Genomic DNA, 21,258 nt, shown 5'->3' on the forward strand with positions numbered 1-21,258 from the left:
CGGAAGATTTAGCACTTACGTCTCCTTTAAACTAGGTTACTGCATCATCTGAGATATCCACCTCCTTCAGGTCACTCCCTGTCGTAACTAAACTATTCATCCTCTTAACCTTCAACATCATCGTCACATCAACACCAATATTCTATAACTAACCCATAACTAAACACTCCCTATCATGGCTAAAACAATAACCCTCTTAATATACAACATACAAGCAATAAAGCATTAAGTCCAAATAATAAAAAGCCATTGGAACCCACAAATTTATAACTAAACCTCATACTTCTATTAAATCCATGGTGAAAGCGGATAACTAAAGCGGGTAACTAGCGCGTGCCTATGGTTAGTTACGGGTAATGACGAGTAATGAGTGGGTAACTAAGACCACTCCCAACCATGACGCCGTCATGGGCACTTCCTCAGCGCCACATCAGCTTTCTCTCTCCTCTTTTTTCACCACTTCCTCCCATAACACTCCCATAACACACCATTGCCAACCATGACGCCGTCATCAAAATTTAATATTTTTAATGTTATTATTATTATTATTCAATTATTATTATTATTATTCAGTATTATTATTAATATTTTTATAAATAACTAAAAAATATACGATTGTTTTGAACTGCACTTTTATTAAACACGAGGGTTACGGTTACAATTTTTCAAAACAAGAAAAAAACTACATAATTAAAAACACACAAACACAACTACGATAAACAAGAAATACTACTCCTCGTCGTCGGAGTCGGCAAACGCTTTTAGGTATTTCTTGGTGATTCTTGTTCGAGCTCTCATTACCAAATTGCGTTGTTCCTCCGTCAAGTCGGGTGCACACGATTGGGTAAGAAAAGACAAATTATCCAACATATCACGGGTCTCGGTCGCATCGTATATGCGATCCATTGCCCGCTTCGTAGCGTTGGCGGTTTGAATCATATGTGAACGAGCTTCGTTGGAGGACAATTGCGAGGCCGCATCGGACGAACCCGAACTCCTTTGACTCTTGGTGCTCGCACGACCCGGTGGACGACGTAAAGGCACCTCGTGAAATAAGTTTTCAAATTGACGCGGATCCGCACTCGCACCCGCACCTTCGACCCCACCCGAACCTTCACCCGGTCCACTCACGAGAGGCGGAGGAACTTCAGGCACTTTACGCTTCGGAACGACACCCTCGAATGTCAAGAATTTGGGACAATCCTTGAGAACTTGCCACGCGTTTTCGTACAGAAAGTTTCGACCAGTTTGTTCCTTAAACGCGTGGCGGGCTGAACTCACAATATCAGACATATTGTTCCCACTTTGCCAATATTTTTCAAGCTTTGTGTACTGCCCGATAAATATTTTGATGTCTTTCGACATCTTGCTCCATTTACCCGTCAACTGATCGGCTCGGCGCTTCTCTTTGACTTGGGCATTGTAGGTTTCTCGAATATAACCCCAAAACGATTCTTTCGTTTGACCCGTACCCGTTAACTCCGAGGACTGCATCCACACCTTCGCCAAAATAACACTTTCCGCGTCCGTCCATGCCACCTTCTTGCACCGAACTGTCTTTTTCCCTTTACCCCTCGGGTCACTTTCACCTTCGTCTTCAACTACAAGGTCTTCGGGTTGGGTTTCGGGGACAGCTTCAACATGTTCCTCGGATTCGGAATCCGTAGGAATTTGAGTAGGAATTTGACTTTGGAAGATTGGTTGTCGAATGACTGGATGAGTTTGTTGTGGTATAATTTGTTGTTGTGGAATATAGAATTGTTGATAGGGTGGAGTTTGGTATTGGTGTTGGTGATGATAAAATTGTTGTTGTGGTGATGGAGTAAAAATTGGTGAAGATGATGCGTATTTGGCGAATCCCATGTCTTGAGCCGGATTCGAAGATGACCCGGACGGTGATTTGTTAGTCATTTGGGTGTCAAGCAAGGTTTGAAAAAATTGATTGCTTCGTTGCGTGTCGTTAAATTCTTCGGTTGGTATGTTTTGGTTTTTCTTTGAGGATTTTTTAGGCATGATTGATGATTTTGAAAGTGAGAGTTTAAATGATGAGAGTGTTGTGTGTGTTTGAGGTAGTTTAAATGTTGAAAAAGATGTAAGTTAATTGTTGAAAATGAGGTAGTTTATATAGAGTTTGTGGATGAAATTTGAAAGAAAAAAAAAAAATAACATCACATTTAAACCCCAACGGGTATCTGCACACAAGGAAACAAAAAAAAAACGGGCATTTTGACCAAATTTTATTATTTTTTTTTTAAAATTCGTTAGTATAAAAATAAAATAAAATAAATAAATCAAATAATGTTAATGAGTAACATAAAAAAATCTGGAATAAAAACTTGAAATATTCAACTACCTTTTATAATGGGGTCCCACATATATTATATAAATATAAATATTAATTATTTAAGTAATATAAATATAAAATAAAATAAAAACACACCACCCACTTCATCTTCTTCTTCCCCTTTTTAACCCATTCCTTCAACCCTCCATTTTTGTTTTAAAAAAAAATCAATTGCAGGTTGCAAGTGTAAAAAATAAATGGAAATACACTGGAAAATTACAAATACACTTGAAAAAGGTCCACGATTACGCCCTCCTCCTCATGGTTTTGAAGAAATTTTCCAGGGCGACAAGCTGCAGGGCGATCGAGGAAGTGGCCAGGGCGGCACAATGCCATCGGCGCCCTCGAGGGCATGGCCGGATGGCGGGCTGAGTACGTACCGTTGGGAGTGGTCTAACGGATAACTAGCTGTAGGGAGTGGTCTCATAAACTTCTTCCCATCCACCTCCTATTACCAAATACCATTGTATCACTAATTTAAAGAAAACAATTAATCAAAACACTTCAAAAATAATAGCAATATAAACAAATATTGAAAACATCACAAATCAAATACCGGAAACAACAAATTAAAAATACTTCAAACTGACCTAAAATCCCCAAATTTTTTTTGACTACTTCATTTTCGCAATGGGAAAAAAAATGCTACCGAAAATAAAAATAAAAAATAAAAACCCAAACCTTTGTCATCATCATCTAAGTCATGGTCTGTAGAAGATCGGTCGATGGCTATGGTCGAAATCACCGTCGAAGGCCGAAGTCACTGTCGATGATCACCACCTCCGCCGTAACCACCACATTCGTCGCCGTCACCGTAGCAGTCGCTGATTCGTCTGCCACTTACACATGCTTTGTCTTTGGTAGTCGTGATTAAGTAGATGGGCTGGTTGATGGAGGAGATTTTGAATTTAGGGTTTGTAGTTTGAAGATCTGAAAGAGGTTGAATGAAATTGGACTAAAAATGATAAAAATGGAGAGTGGAAAAATAAGCAGGTGGAGGCTTGGAGAGTGAGAGGAATCACTGTCGATGATCACCACCTCCGTCGTAACCACCACATTCGTCGCCGTCGCCGTAGCAGTCGCTGACTCGTCTGCCACTTACACATGCTTTGTCTTTGGTAGTCGTGATTAAGTAGATGGGCTGGTTGATGGAGGAGATTTTGAATTTAGGGTTTGTAGTTTAAAGATCTGAAAGAGGTTGAATGAAATTGGACTAAAAATGATAAAAATGGAGAGTGGAAAAATAAGCAGGTGGATGCTTGGAGAGTGAGAGGGTTCTTCTTGAAGCTTCTTTTGGAGATGTGAAAAGGAATGTCGTTTTTAATATATTTTTGAAGCAAACGGGCAAAGTTGGTGTGTCAAATAGTATGTAAGATAAATAAATAAATAAATAAATAAATAAATAAATAAATAAATGGGTGGTATTTATAAATAGGGGTGATCAAATGGGTGTATCATCTATCATCTATCATCTATTTTTATCGAAATGATATCAAAACTTTACCAATATCAAATTGATTATATGGATACGATATCGAGTACTTATGTTAAGGTAGAAAAATAGTAGTACTAATCAATTTAGTACGATTGAAAATTTTGAAATCATTATGGTATTGTGTTCACCCCAACGGTAAACTGTTGGTGATTTTAGCATGATCCAACATTCATTTTAGGGATTGAATTACTATGTTGATAGTGTTTTCGAACCATTGATATGTTACACGAATTCGGAGAGTGTGGAGTGCACGTTCGTAAAATGTAAGGTGGTTTGAGGTATTATTTTAGACTTGGAAATAAAATTTGGAACTTAAGGAATGCGAAACGCGACTTAAAAAGACCATACACACGAAAACTCATAGCACAAAATTGAGCTGCTGGACACAGGGTTAAGCCGCGGCACAGCTCAAAGGGTGATTTGGGGGTCGAGACTTGTATCAAAACCAAGTTGCTGGTGGCTTCATTAAGCCGCAACGCGGCCTCACCACCCGCGGTGCGGCTTAAGGCGTGTTTTTGATGTCGAGAGTTTTTGCCTGTTTAGAAGTGTGGTGCTTTGTTAGCCCGTGGCGCGACTCTCAAGGGCGCGGTGCTGCTTGACATTGACTCGCTGAAAAGGTGCCTTTTCAACCCAAAAGGCACGTTTGAACCCCAAACGTTTTAGGGTTGTTCCAAGGCATTTAATTGCGGTTTTTCCTTGTTTTAGACCATTTTAAGTCTAAATACGTGAATATTAACTTCCAAGTCAGTAATGGGTATGAATCAAAGGTTGTAACTTTTCATGAAGCCTTTTGACCCATTATAAATACACCATTTGTGTATTTGAAAAAGGTTCCATAATTTTTAACCTTTCACACACACTTTCAACTTTAAACAATTAGAAGACACATCTCTGCAATTGTTTGATTGTTTTGTTTTAGCCAAGACAACAATATCATCTTTGTCTTATCCCAATCGAAACTTCGTGTAAACCGTGGCTAATAAGGTCGAAATATTCGATTAGGAAAGTGGTCACACGATTTAAAGATCAATCCGGAGTCGGTACCATTTCAGGCACGAATGTTTACTTACATTCCAAGTTTATAACATTCTAATCGAATACTTGTGATCACCATGTCCGGTTAAACGGTGAAAAAAATGACTTCAAGGTTTGAAAAATTGGAGAAGTTTGAAGGGGCATATTTTAGGAGATGGCAAAAGAAGATGCAATTTCTTTTGACCACATTGAAATTGGTTTATGTGTTGTCAACTCCAAGGCCCGCTGAATCGGATGAAGAGATAATGGAACATGCCCCGTTAAGGGGCAAATGGGACAATGATGACTTGATGTGTCGTGGCCACATTCTAAATGGCATGTCCGATGTTTTATTTGATGTTTACAATTCGTTTGAATCGACAAAGGAACTTTGGGATAAATTGGAGGACAAGTATATGGCCGAGGATGCATCTAGCAAGAAATTTCTTGTTAGCAATTTCAACAATTACAAGATTGTTGACACTAGGCCCATCATGGAACAATTCTATAAGATCCTTAGGATCTTGGGGAAATTTACCCAACATAACATAAGTATGGATGAAACTTTTTCGGTTTCATCCATCATTGATAAATTGCCATCTTCATGGCAAGATTTTAAACACACACTCAAACACAAGAAAGAAGATATGAATTTGAATGAGTTGGGTAGTCATTTGAGAATTAAAGAATCAATTGGGGCACAAGATAGTGGCAAGGGAAAGGGTAAAGAAGTGGGATCTTCTTCAATTAATATGATTGAAGATAAATGTTGGTCCCTTGAATAACAACAGGAGTATTGTAGGGGGGTGAATACAATTTCTTTTAATTAACAAACCAATTAAACACATTTTAGTATTCAAGCATGTAATTTAAATAGAGTCAAAGGTAATTTTTCAACTGTTATTCTTTATTGATTAAATCACAAAGAATTACAACTATCCTTGGTGGAATGATAGTTGGTTGATACAGATTTACCTAAGTATAGCTATGAGGATAAACTTAAAGCTATTACACGTTTTGTTCTCTAAATAAATAAACCCACACCACTAGTTGTTACAATAGTGGATATAATAATTTATAGTAGTCCTATTAACCGTGTAATGGTTCTGTTGTCCACTGGTACATAGGATGTCTGTACTTGTGGGGACAACTGCATCAGAGAGTGTGCTCTCCTCTTTCCTCTTTGGTAGCTATTTGCAAGAACACCCCAATTTAGTTTGGCACCACTATTTGTTTAAACAAATAGAATATTGTGTTCCCTAGACGTTGACAAAGTATAACACATGTCTGCACAAGCGTTAAACTTCTGCATTCCCACGTGGTCTTGTAAGGTCACTTGTCAGCCGCCGACGCGTGTCCTTTCCTGTTTAACTTTGTCTTTGACTTCTATTGAATAGTACAATTGATGTAGACCACTCGGGAAACCACCATGCTTGTAATGGAGCATGGCTGTCTTATGTTGTATGATGCTTACCAGGTTTACTGGTTCTTCTTATGCTGAGTCACTTGATATTCTTGAATTGCTGAGTACTCATCCTGTGCTGATTCGAAGAATACACTCTACCTTATGCTGGTAGACTAGGCAGCATACTGAATACTTGACATAGTAATATTTGCTGTCTATACATAAACAAACTTGTGCTGGCTGCACATAACATTTTAGTGCAAATAAATTACAGTTTTGTCATAATTAAATCCTTAATTATTTTTGGGACTCAACAATCTCCCCCTATTTGATGATGACAAAACTTATGACATTTAGAGAAAACACTAAAGCCAGTACTGAGGGACCTAATGAAAAACAGGCAGTGAATTTGTCCCTTTTAAGTTTGTTTTTGGGATCTTTTGCTGAGTTATCTATATCTTATAACTTGATATGATTTTGAAGATTAACTCATGTCATCTTCATTACAACAGAGTATATACAGTAATTACAAAATATCATAATGAAAAATAAAGTAACAAAAGATACAATTTGAGCACTAGAAGGCTATCTGTCTCTATCTTTATCCTTTTCTAGTTCATCACCAGATAGCTCTTCTTCTTTCACTTTCAAGGTAGCCTAGGCTTCAGGGAACAGGTAAGGCAACTCAGCAGGGTCATAAACTAGAACATGAGAAGATAGAATGATGGGATCTCTTCTGTGTGGGCCTTCACCAGTAGATTTCTTTCTTTTAGGCTTTTGAGAAAGAACTTCTTCTACGTTTACTCCTGGTGCATTCCCAAATTTTGTTGAATTGTTGAAGAGCTCTTGGAGTTCTAGCTTCAATGTCTTTTTAATACCACTTTCAGCTTTACCAATGAAGTACTCCAATATCTCCATCCATTCACTGAATCCGAAGGTTCTCAAATCAGTGTAGTCTACCCTCTCTTGAATGTTATCTTCCCTGCTGATACTGAAAGCTCTTTTTGTGTCTCTGTGCACTTTGATGATCTTGCTGGGATTTGATCTCCTGGTCAGTACATCACCATACTTGCTCCTATAATAGTGATCAGATAGCTCAATTGTTCGTTCAGTTTCTATAGGAGCAGTAGCAGGTGCTTTCTCAGGAGCTTCCAGTTCATCAAGAGCTTTATCTTGTTCCTTAACAATAGCTTTGGCTAGCTTGAGGGACTCAGCCTCTTACTTTCTATCAGTATCCAATTTAGCTTCTACTTCCTGAAGCCTTACCCTTTCAGCATATTTAGCATCAGCATCCTCCCTTCTTTGCCTTTCAACTTCTAAGCCCAAAAGATAATCATCGGCAGTAATATTCAGGGACTTTGCTGTTTCAATCATTTTCCTTCCCTCATCAATTCTAAGGGCATCACGATACTGCCTTAGATCCATACCCAATTGCCGAGCCTCATGAAATTGAGCTTTCTCTTCATCAGTATGTAGCCTTTGACCACTGTTATTTAGATACACGCTAATTTCAATGCCATAAGTTAAGGCAGTGATGTAGAATGGCTGATCAAGAGGATGATGCATCAATCTAACTTGGCGTATCCTTTCAGAAATAGCTGCTTATCTTTGCTCAAGCAATTCAGGTACAGTGATCTCCAGCCTGTAAGCCTCTCTTTCATCTGGATTCATCTTTCTTAGATCTGGCTTACCTTGGGCAACTGAGTTATCTTCCCAAGTTGTGTGTTTATCATGAGGTTTTGGGGAAGATGGAGGATACATGATTGACTCTGATATGCCTGAAGAACTCACTGAAAACTAATTAATACGTTCATCCTGTGTTCTGTTAAAATAAGCAAGAGTCCGGGGAGAGATAGGTGATTGAACAAATAAGTGATCTCCTCTACCCTAGACCGTGAAGTCAGCAGGATCAACAGTATCATCATCTTGTTTAGCACCCAGCACAACCGCCTTGGCTGGGTCTTCAACACTTGTTTCACCCAGCAGCACACTACTAGCTGTGTCTTCTGTCACAGCACTCCTTGCTGTGTCTTCAGTACCAGCTGACTGATTAGTATCAGCTAGCACACGCGCCACAGTATCTTCATCAGCTGCCTCAAATAGGGGTCCTTTCCTTAGGGGCTGGTTGTCCCTAGGAGCAGATTTCACCCTTTGTCTGTCGATTGGAATGGGTTCAGCTGATGGTTCTTGTGTTGATACTGGTTCTTGTAGAGGCAAATAGGGAACAATAATAAGATGCTCCCCTTAACATTATCAACATCAAGGTATGTTATTTCTGCTGGCTGGCTGAGCAGAAGATGCTGGTCTAGAAGATGAGCTAGTTTCTAACATTGCATCTAGCCATTTCATGAACACGTCAGCTCTTACTCCTCCTGACCCAGTAGATTGCAGATTATCTTTCATTTCTTCAGGAGTCATTCATTTGATCCTGTCTGCTCACTCAGCATACAACTTTGCCCTTTTCTTGTCATACTTAACCATGAACTTAGCATTTCTTTTACGAGCATCTCTTTTGTACTTTTTAATGCTGATTAGTTCATCATTAATATCCAATTTTTCTAGGTCCAGGCTTCTTCTATGTTCAATTCTGTGTTGTTTACGAGCAACATAACCTTCTCATTTGGCATTAAAGGCATCATTTAAATCTTGCTGTCTCTTCTGATGTCTCTCCAGTTTTCTTTTCATTTTCCTTTCAATCGTTTGAGAGACAACAAAAGATTCAGTAACAGTCAGCTCTGAAACATCACCGGGCTTACTGCCAGAACCAATATCATCCACTGATGTGGCAGACACACTGGGTTGAGATTCACCAGCTGCCTGTACACCAGTTTCAGTATGAGCGTTACCGGGCTTAGTGCCAGCACCTTGATCAGTACCAGTACCATCATCATCACCATCTCTCCTTTGCTGTTTAGGAGCCTTTTCATGCTCATGCTCCCTTCAAATTGTCTTCTCTTTTTGGACTTCTTTTTAGACTTTTTCTATCCCTTTTTGTCATTAGCAGGGGAAGAAGGGTGATCAGGGGAAACATGTGCATCAAGGTCACTATCTGACTCAGGAACTGAAAAAGCAAAGTTGTTCCAGTCAGCATCAGTAGGAGAAAGATGGGCACCAGGATCTACACCATATTGTCGGAGATACAGATTTGAAGCCCTAACTTCATTTCTTGCAACACCCATGTCCATTTGATTAACAGTGGCCCTAACGTCTTCTTGTAGGGCAGCCATTTGTTGCATAGTCTCCACTAATTGAAGATAAGCAGAAACAGGAACCACATTAGCCATTTGCTATTCCTGCGAATCCTACCTCTCTGTCAGTACCCGATTCTCTTCATTAAGAAAAAGATTCCTTCGATTAGCACTTTGGGGATCAATAGTCAGCTGATCCACCATCAAGACAACTCTGGGAGTGATGGATGCTCCCCTATAGATGAAGTTAGGTACAACTTCATCAGGATCTGGTACCTGGCACACATATGGTTTCTTCTCAGCAGAAGCAGTAGTCTGAGAAGAATCAGTGGTGGCAGTAGCAGAGGTACCAGCATCCATAGTGTGTTCCGTAGAACCAATGACATGTGTAGAATAGGCAGTATGTGCTGCGAGAAGCTCATCAGTAAGCACCACGTCATCTTGGTCACTTCCTGTGATAATCTCCTCAATAGAAGCAGTTGGAGAAGTGTGGTAGTGCCAGAAATATCAACATCAAGAACCTCCTTAAAAATATTACCAATGACCTTTTCAAGTACAGGAGGAGGTTCCATTATCATCTCCTCAACCACTACAGAATCAGTGGTTGAAGCAACAATACCAGAGACAGTAGGAGTAGCAGAAATATCAGCATTAGCTAACTCCTCATTACCAGTAAGCACAGTGGAACCACCATCCACATTGTCTCCAGTAGAGCCAGCAGCAGTAGAAGCAACAGTATAAGTATCAGTACCACCAGTAGATAAATCAGTAGCACCAACACCAGTAGCAGAAACAGAGAGCTCATCAGTAGAAATAATAACATCCTTTTCTTGCTCCCCCTCTGCCTGTGTATCTACCCTGCTAAGAACTGAAATAAAAGAACATTTTATGTTAACAACTGTAGAACCAAATAAATTTGACTCAACAATTGCATCTGTTGTTGGTCTCTGGGGACAGAATGGTGATTTAGTCAGCCCTTCGATTGAGATAGAATTAAGTGTCTGTAAGTACAGCTGTGACTCTGCTGACTCATTGGCAACACATGTTGACCCAGATAGTGTAAGAGTTCTGGCTGGTAATGATGTAGGAGTGAGACTCTTAGCATGATCCAAGTAACATTTAGGTTGTGCAGTGGACTGAGCTGATTCAACACGATGAGGAACCAGCTCAAGACTGCTTTGAGGGTCAGTTATGTTATCTGCTGGTTGTACTGTCAGCAGAGGATATTGCATGATGTTCATTTTAGAAAAATGTGGAAGTGCCTGGTTAGAAGAGTATGGGTTGCTACTCTTCTTAACACAAGTTTTAAAACCAATCAGCTTGGGAGTAAAGGTTGTGCCTTTAACTCCACTTTCATTTTTCAAGTCGGCAGTTAAAATATTTTTAATTAAGTTAGAGATTTCTGCTGTTTGGTCTTGAGATGCACCAGGTTCCATAGCAACTTTCTTTTCAGAAGCAGCAGTTGAGACTTGGGCAATCCCTCCTGTGGTTTGCTTGGAGCGAGCTCTATCTCATTTGGATTTGCCTGTTACCAAGAAATAGTTAAGCAACGGATTCCAATACTAGAAGTGGGTAGTCAGTATATAAGACTAGGGCTGTTCTTTATGATCAGAGAGCACTAGATTCTAATACAACTACTGGTTTACCAGTATGTGAGACGGTGGCTGTACTAGTTGAGGTAGCTAGCTTCTTCCTTTTCACAGCTGGCTTTCGCTGAGGTCCCTCTCCCTCAGCTGGTGCAACACCAGAGGTAGTCGTTGGGTTTACTCCACCCCGAGCAGCAAGATACTCGAGCATGCCTGGTGTTAAACCAGTATATGGAGCAGCAGGAGCATCTTTTGGCATTCTCCCTTGTTTCGGAGGCAGGTCGAATGATTGATCAGCAATCTGTTAGTAAGCTTCACCCAACTCATTTTCAAAAAAAGGCTCAAGAACCTTGGAAAGGGGATTAGATGTGTTCGTTTAGGTGCAAGCACCATTTCCCTTAGCCTCAAATAGATTTCACCAGCGTAATCAATATTACAGTTAAATATCATGCCGTGAACAATCTTCAACTCAAAATCTAAGCACTGATCAAAACTTCCAGACTTCTAGCTGATACACTGAGTCAGCAGCCCGAAGAAGTAATACCACAGCGTTGCATTGAAACAACCCAACCCGTATTCCATACGAATTTTTTATTTTTTTTAAATAATACACATTTAAGCGCCAATTAAATATGTAAGCCATTCCACAAGTTCCATTTAAACGTACAACAATTTAAATGTTTACAAAAACGCACGAAGGCCATTAATTAAGTTTAATACAAGTTTGACCCACTACAAATGATAGTTTATAATTCAAACGACACTCGAACATGGTTTGAGACTAAACTACCTAAAACGTTAGGCCAATTTCCAAAAGCTATCACATCCCAAAAGTGTCCCCTAAACAACAAGCGGGATCTCTAATCTAATCGAAGGCCCTTACCCTTGTCAACGCCGGAGCCTATAAAAAGATAAACAACGAGAGGGTAAGCAAAGCTTAGTGAATGCAATAATTATACCCATATATATATATAATATACCTACTTGCAATCACTTACATATATACCGCATACACGCTAGCAATACAATTAGCATACCATCTCAAGTACAAAGCTAATAATCTCCAACAAACCGCTACTAGTGTAATCAATAACATATAATAGACATAATATAATATGCTACAAAACAATACACAACCATGGTTAACCATTCTCGCGTCATGGTGCTACCGGCTCTTTGGTTCACCTCATACGCATTTGTCATGATGCTACCGGCTCTTTGGTTCACATCACAACTCGAGTCATACTCACGCTAGAGTGCTACAGGCTCTTTCGTTCACACTCTAACAATGCTAAGGTGCTACCGGCTCTTTGGTTCACACCCTAACAAATCGTGCTATAGCGCTACCGGCTCTTTGGTTCACACTATAACACACATACTATGACGCTACCGGCTCTATGGTTCATATCATAGCACGCTCGCACATACTATGGCACTACCGGCTCTTTGGTTCATACCATAGCATACAAATAAATACATTACATATATATGCATATAATCATTCCACTCACCTTAACGATTTGGTGACGATATAAATGCCTCCGTATACTTCGAGCAAAGTACCTAATACATAGGTACACATTCAATACGCAACTAATGGCATTTACCACATTACTTACACTTTGAGCATTTAATGACCCCATTCGCATTAAATGACTCAACCACACCCAAAACCACCCTTAAATGGCCAAGACTCGACTTTAATTACTAAGACTAGTGAATTAAAGTCTACTAACTTCAATTTAACACAAACTTAGGGTAATTCATACCCATTTCACCTAATTAGGTCAACTAGTACATTTTGACCCATTTTATATTGCTTAGACTCGCAATCAAGTCAAAATTTCCCATTAACACTTCTTTCATTAAATCTAAAAGTGCATTAGTGACTAACAACACCATTTGACACTTACAACCTCAAATCACAAGGCCAAAACCCTAGATTGTGGCTATTAGGGTTTCATTACAACAACATAACCCAAGTTCACCCATTTTACCCTCAAATGGGTCATACAAATCTCTAGTAACCAAAACCCTAGCCATTAGCCAATTAAAACTTAAAACATAAAGTTAGAACTTACCAAGACTATCCTCTTGTAGCTAGTAACAAGGAGAACAACTTTAATTCTTGCTCCTAGGATTGATTCACAATTCTTCACCTCCAAAACTTAAATTTAATCTAAGTGGGTTTTGTGTTTTGGGAGAGAAAATAGAAAGAAAAGAGAAAAGAAAAATGAATTAAATGGATATGTGGTGGAGATTTAATGATCCCATCAGATCCACATGTCAATTTACCATTTTGCCCCTTAAAATCCCTTAAAAAGAGCTAAGTCCGGATTCTGTCCAGCAGGACTGCCGCGGCGCGGCTCAATTCGTCGCGGCGTGACGCATAAAGGGAAATTCGACCCTTCTTAACCCATTTTCTGATCCAGGTTTGCTTTGTTTGTCGCGGCGCGGTCCCGCCCGTCGCGGCGCGGGGTTTGCCTAGGCCTGGTCACTTCGACAATTTAACACAAAACGATGGTTCAAACAACTAGCACACCTCATTCACTCTTTCTATGCACGCCTAAGCTTCAACCTTAAGTCTCGCACAACTCAACTCCATCGCGACACATACATATACACGCTCACGCACGCATTCTCAAATATATATATATATACATATATATATATACACACACATACATGCACTAACTCATAAACTAACACTTTGGCTCATTTAATCACATAAACGAACAAGTTATAATCGTACTAATAATTAAGTTTGTACCTTTAAATATGTACAGGAAAAACAGGATGTTACAACTCTCCCCCACTTGAATCGGAGCGCGTCCTCGCGATCCAAGCCGCATGACAAGCCGGAAGGTAAACCAACACGAACTCTTCGGGCTCCCAAGTAAATTCGGAACCTTTACTACGACGCCATTGGACTTTAAAAGTCCTTACCTCTTTATGTCTCAACCTTTTGACCTTCTCATCGAGTATAGCGATCGGCTCCTCAATATACTCTAACTTATTGTTTAGCTCAATCTCGTCTAAAGGCACCCAAGATGAATCATCCGCAAGACACTTACGGAGATGGGAAACATGAAATGTATTATGGATCCCCGCAAGCTCTTCGGGTAATTCCAAACGATACGCGACTTCACCAACATGAGCTAAAACCTTAAATGGTCCAATAAACCGGGGAGCTAACTTTCCCCATTTTCGAAATCGAATAATACCTTTCCATGGCGAAACCTTAAGCATCACCATGTCACCTTCTTGAAATTCGATCGTTCGTCTACGTCTGTCGGCATACGAATTTTGCCTATCTTGAGCCTTTTTCAAATGCTCTCGAATTGTATCGATCTTGCTATTCGTCTCTAAAACCAAATCGGTACTCCCGATTTCCTTCTGACCCACTTCTCCCCAACAAATAGGGGTTCGACACCTACGCCCATAAAGCATCTCATAAGGTGGCATCCCAATACTAGTATGATAACTATTATTGTACGAGAATTCCACCAAAGGCAAATGCTCGTCCCAACTACCACCGAAATCAATAATGCACGCACGTAACATATCTTCCAAAGTTTGATTCGTACGTTCGGTTTGACCGTCCATTTGAGGATGATATGCCGTGCTTAATTTTAATTGCGTACCCATATCTTCATGAAATTTCTCCCAAAACCGAGATGTAAATCGGGTATCTCGATCCGAAATAATAGATATAGGAACCCCATGTCGAGCGACTACTTCCTTGATAAACAATTTAGCCAAGGTTTCCGATGATATCGCTTCCCGAATGGGAAGAAACAAGGCACTCTTCGTCAATCGATCAACTATCACCCAAATCGAATTGAATTGGGTTCTCGCTGTTTTAGGTAACTTTGTGATGAAATCCATGGTAATGTGCTCCCATTTCCACTTCGGGATTTCTAACGGTTGTAACTTACCATACGGCTTTTGGTGTTCGGCTTTAACTTGCAAACACGTGACACATTGCTCAACATACTTAACAACATCACGTTTCATGCCCGGCCACCAATAATCCTTTCTCAAATCGAGGTACATTTTTGTCGCACCCGGATGAATGGAATACTTTGACTTATGTGCTTCATCAAGTAGCACTTGTCGATAATCACCCATCTTGGGCACCCACACTCTTCCTTGAAAAGACAACAAACCACGCGAACCCATTGTAATGAATTCCGATTGCCCCACAATTCGTTCCGCATGCTTGTTGTGAATGTAAGCCTCTATTTAAATCACACCAAGTTTTTCAAGAAAATCGTTAGTAATGATCATACGTAACAATCCTAATCATAACGCCGGATGTTAACTCTTTCGACTTAATGCATCTGCGACCACATTCGCCTTACCCGGATGATAAAGTATTTCACAATCGTAGTCTTTCACCACATCTATCCACCTACGTTGACGATAATTCAAATATCTTTGATCAAAAAGATGTTTCAAACTCTTGTGATCCGAATAAATTGTACACTTGACACCATACAAGTAATGGCGCCAAATTTTCAACGCATGAACAACCGCCGCCAACTCAACATCATGAGTCGGATATCTCGTTTCGTGTTCCTTTAATTGTCGAGAGGCATAAGCGATGACTTTACCCCTTTGCATTAGAACATAACCGAGCCCATTTAAAGAAGCATCACAATAGACCGTCATGTCTTCCACCCATTCCGGCAAAACTAGCACCGGAGCTTGACACAACTTCTCTTTTAACAATTGAAAAGCAATTTCTTGCTCATTCTCCCAATTAAATCTCGCGTTCTTTCTTATCAATTTCGTCAATGGAGAAGCAATCTTGGAAAAGTCTTTGATAAACCGACGATAATAACTGGCCAATCCGAGAAAACTTCAGATTTCTGTAGGCGTAGTCGATCGTCCCCAACTCTTTACCGACTCTATCTTCCCCGGATCTACTTGAATACCATTTTCGTTCACCATGTTGCCAAGGAACTGAACTTCCCTTAGCCAAAATTCACATTTAGAGAATTTAGCATACAACTTCTCCTTCCGCAACGTCTTTAACACACTCCGCAAATGATGTTCATGTTCTTTCATACTCTTCAAATAGACAAGTATGCCGTCGATGAACACAATTACCGACTTGTCCAACATAGGTTGGCACACTCGGTTCATGAGATCCATGAATGCCGCCGGTGCATTCGTAAGACCAAAAGGCATAACTACGAATTTAAAATGCCCATAACGCGTTCGAAAAGCTGTTTTCTCGATGTCTTCCTCACGGATCCGCATTTGGTGATAGTCGGACCGTAGGTCGATTTTAAAGAAATACGTTGCACCTTGGAGTTGGTCGAACAAATCGTCAATCCTAGGCAATGGATAACGATTCTTGATCGTCACTTTGTTCAACTCCCGATAATCGATGCACATCCGCATACTACCATCCTTCTTCTTCACGAATAAAACCGGAGCGCCCCATGGCGAAGCACTCGGTCGGATAAAACCCTTTTCAAGTAGCTCTTGGGTTTGGTTTAACAACTCTTGCATTTCCGTCGGCGCTAAATGATAAGGAGTTTTAGCAATGGGAGTAGCTCCCGGAACCAACTCAATGCGAAATTCAACTTGTCTTTCCGCCGGAACACCCGGTAACTCATCCGGAAAAACGTCTTCAAATTCACTCACCACCGGAATTTCACGAATGGGTGGTGGCTCATCACGAGTATCAACAACATGGGCAAGAAAAGCCATGCCACCACCAACAAGAAAACGACGTGCCAGTGCAAAAGTGCATATCGGCACAAGTCTTCTTCGTTTATCGCCATGAATAATTAACTCTCCCCCACTAGGGGTCTTCATTCGAATAGATTTTTCATGGCATGCAATATCGGCTCTATTATGATCGAACCAATCCATACCAACAACGATATCAAAATCACCCAAAGTCATCGGGATGAGATCGATTTTAAAGTTTTCGACACCAAACACAACATTACAATTTTTACACACATCAACCACTAGCACCGTCTTGCCATCCGATATTTTAACTTCTACCGGACGACTTAACTTAGCTAACGGTTTATTAAGTTTGGGCACAAATTTTGGTGACACAAACGACAAGTTTACACCACTATCAAAGAGTATCCTTGCCGGATTGGAATTAACCATAAAAGTACCTGAGACAACCTCGCTAGATTGCTTGGCATCCTCATTGGTCATCAAATAATTTCGACCCCTAGCCATACCCGCCGCCTTCTCTAGTCGCTTAACATTATCGTTGCGCAATTCGGGACACTCCGGCCTCTTGTGCCCTTCTTTGTTACAATTAAAACAAATGATTTTGTTGGAAGATGAGTTCGTACAATCACGGGCCAAGTGCCCTTGTCGACCACAATTGTAGCACGTGGGCCCAAAACTCTTAGAAGCCCCCTTTTTCGCACTACCGACACTCTCGATCACACTCTTGTTCTTCTTGCTCGAGTGGCTAGTAGCTTCAAATTTTTGTTTGCCAAAGGTGAAGTCACTCTTTCTTGGAGCAAGCGACTCAAAACCCTTAGCGATATCAAATAACTCGTCAAAAGTCTTCGCCGAATTCCTACTAATCCTTTCTTGGTAGTTATCATTCAAGGTTCGGTAGAAATCTTCTTTCAACATATGATCGTTCCCGTCATACTCCAGGCAAAATTGGGTCTTTGATAAGAAAGTGTACTTGAGAGTGTTCAAATCCATTGACCCTTGCCTTAAAGTATGTAACTCGTCCTTAAGCTTTGAAAGATCGGCCGAAGTTCGGTATTCCTTGAAAAATTCTTCTTTAAACTCGTCTCACGTCAAACTCATACTTTGTTCTTCGCCATAAAGTCAGATTTTCGCGTCCCACCATAACTTGGCATCACCCCTCATCATGCTACTACCAAACCTCGTATTTTTATCGAGAGGGCACTCACTAGTACGGAAAGCCCCCTCCATATCGGAGATCCAATGAGCACTCTTGAGTGGGTCTCGTTCACCTTCAAAGGTGGGAGGTTGAGCATCTTTGAAGTTTTATAGTAGAAGTCTCGTCTTCCCGCGTTATCCTCTTTAAGAACAATCTTAACTTGTTACTTGACTAGATTGACTACTTGTTCGTCAATCGAATCGAAGAACATCTTCTTAACATCCTCTAAGAAGGCCTCATGACGCCTTTGCATAATGGCCTCAACCTTGGCCGTAAACTCAACATCCTCGATCGAACCCCCTTCATTGGTCTCGGGTCCGTTTCTCGTCTTCATACTATAAAATGAAAAAGGTTAAGCAACGAACGAGAAAACTTAACACATATGTATATACATATACACCACACTACCCCATCTTGCTCAACAATCGTCGTACATCACTTGTTTGACACGATTTGAACTCGTAACAATGGTAGCTAATCATTGTTACGCGAGCACGTCGCATTAACTTGCTAGTACAACACAAAACAATTAGCGCAAGGTTAGTTCACATAAACCTAAGCACTAATCAACCCCCGGTCCGACCTGTCTCCTACAAGTCCTGCATAAAGCGCATACACAAATAAATCTAAGTCTAGGCACCTATCTCAAGTCGCGTAAATCCCTTAGACCATGCTCTGATACCACTTGAAACAACCCAACCCGTATTCCATATGATAAATTTTTTTTTTAAATAATACACATTTACGCGCCAATTAAATATGTAAGCCATTCCACAAGTTCCATTTAAACGTACAACAATTTAAATGTTTACAAAAAGGCACGAAGGCCATTAATTAAGTTTAATACAAGTTTGACTCACTACAAATGATAGTTTATAATCCAAACAACACTCAAGCATGATTTGAGACTAAACTACCCAAAAAGTTAAGCCAATTTCCAAAAGCTATCACATCCCAAAAGCGTCCCCTAAACAACAAGCGGGATCTCTAATCCAATCGAAGGCCCTTACCCTTGTCAACGCCGGAGCCTATAAAAAGATGAACAATGAGAGGGTAAGCAAAGCTTAGTGAATGCAATAATTATACCCATATATATATATATATATATATATATATATATATATATATATATATATATATATATATATATATATATATATATATATATATATATAATATACCTACTTGCAATCACTTACACATATACTGCATACACGCTAGCAATACATTTAGCATACCATCTCAAGTACAAAGCTAATAATCTCCAATAAACCGCTACTAGTGTAATCAATAACATATAAACGACATAATATAATATGCTACAAAACAATACACAACCATGGTTAACCATTCTCGCGTCATGGTGCTACCGGCTCTTTGGTTCACACCATACGCATTTGTCATGATGCTACCGGCTCTTTGGTTCACATCACAACTCGAGTCATACTCAAGCTAGAGTGCTACCTGCTCTTTGGTTCACACTCTAACAATGCTAAGGTGCTACCGGCTCTTTGGTTCACACCCTAAAAAATTGTGCTATAGCGCTACCGGCTCTTTGGTTCACACTATAACACACGTACTATGACGCTATCGGCTCTTTGGTTCACATCATAGCATGCTCGCACATACTATGGCACTACCGGCACTTTGGTTCATACCATAGCATACAAATAAATACATTACATACATATGCATATAATCATTCCACTCACCTTAACGATTTGGTGATGATTTAAATGCCTCCGTATACTTCGAGCAAAGTATCTAATACATAGGTACACATTCAATACGCAACTAATGGTATTTACCACATTAATTACACTTTGAGCATTTAATGACCCCATTCGCATTAAATGACTCAACCACACCCAAAACCGCCCTTAAATGGCCAAGACTCGACTTTAATCACCAAGACTAGTGAATTAAAGTCTACTAACTTCAATTTAACACAAAATTAGGGTAATTCATACACATTTCACCTAATTAGGTCAACTAGTACATTTTGACCCATTTTATATTGCTTAGACTCGCAATCAAGTCAAAATTTCCCATTAACACTTCTTTCATTAAATCTAAAAGTACATTAGTGACTAACAACACTATTTGACACTTACAACCTCAAATCACAAGGTCAAAACCCTAGATTGTGGTTATTAGGGTTTCATTACAACAACATAACCCAAGTTCACCCATTTTACCCTCAAATGGGTCATACAAATCTCTAGTAACCAAAACCCTAGACATTAGCCAATTAAAACTTAAAACATAAAGTTAGAACTTACCAAGACTATCCTCTTGTAGCTAGTAACAAGGAGAACAACTTTAATTCTTGCTCCTAGGATTGATTCACAATTCTTCACCTCCAAAACTTAAATTTAATCTAAGTGGGTTTTATGTTTTTGGAGAGAAAATGGAAAGAAAAGAGAAAAGGAAAATGAATTAAATGGATATGTGGTGGAGATTTAATGCTCCCATCAGATCCACATGTCAATTTACCATTTTGCCCCTTAAAATCCCTTAAAAAGAGCTAAGTTCGGATTCTGTCCAGTAGGACTGCCGCGGCGCGGCTCAATTTGTCGCGGCGCGACGCATAAAGGGAACTTCGACCCTTCTTAACCCACTTTCTGATCCAGGTTTGCTTTGTTTGTCGCGGCGCGGTCCCGCCCGTCGCGGCGCGGCGTTTGTCTAGGCCTGGTCACTTCGATAATTTAACACAAAACGATGGTTCAAACAACTAGCACACCTCATTCACTCTTCCTATACACGCCTAAGCTTCAACCTTAAGTCTCGCACGACTCAACTCCATCGCGACACATACATATACACGCTCACGCACGCATTCTCAAATATATATATATATACATATATATATATATACACACACACACATGCACTAACTCATAAACTAACACTTTGGCTCATTTAATCACATAAACGAACAAGTTATAATCGTACTAATAATTAAGTTTGTACCTTTAAATATGTACGGGAAAAATGGGATGTTACATGCATGTTCTTCCTTAGCGGCGTATGAGCAATTGGACCAGCATATCTGATTGTGTCCAGCATTTCCCTCCTCAAATCATCGCTCATCGGTGAATTAACAAATGGACCATCGGGTAATTGAAGGGTACAACGGATGGCATCAACAGTGATCGAGCAGTTTATTGTTTCAGTCACCATGCCACGAATACAAGGAGCATTCTGTTGAGTGGTGGCCATGGTGGCAGTATACCAAAATCTCGCTAAACAGGCTGGATAGAGGCGAGAAGGAACTCCAGTGATGGATCTCGCCAAGGGGCATCGCCTGATGTCGTCG

At 40.1% G+C, this 21,258-nt stretch overlaps 1 protein-coding gene across 1 annotated transcript; it reads left to right on the plus strand.

Annotated features, from left to right (window-relative positions):
• Positions 1–4,975: 4,975 nt before the first annotated feature.
• On the plus strand, positions 4,976–5,638 carry LOC139859992 (uncharacterized). Its single transcript, XM_071848762.1, has one exon. It carries the CDS (start codon positions 4,976–4,978, stop codon positions 5,636–5,638), a length of 663 nt encoding a protein of 220 aa, XP_071704863.1.
• Positions 5,639–21,258: the final 15,620 nt, after the last annotated feature.

The sequence above is a fragment of the Rutidosis leptorrhynchoides genome, chromosome 7, assembly GCF_046630445.1.
Source record: "Rutidosis leptorrhynchoides isolate AG116_Rl617_1_P2 chromosome 7, CSIRO_AGI_Rlap_v1, whole genome shotgun sequence".
NCBI classification, from domain to species: Eukaryota; Viridiplantae; Streptophyta; class Magnoliopsida; order Asterales; family Asteraceae; genus Rutidosis; species Rutidosis leptorrhynchoides.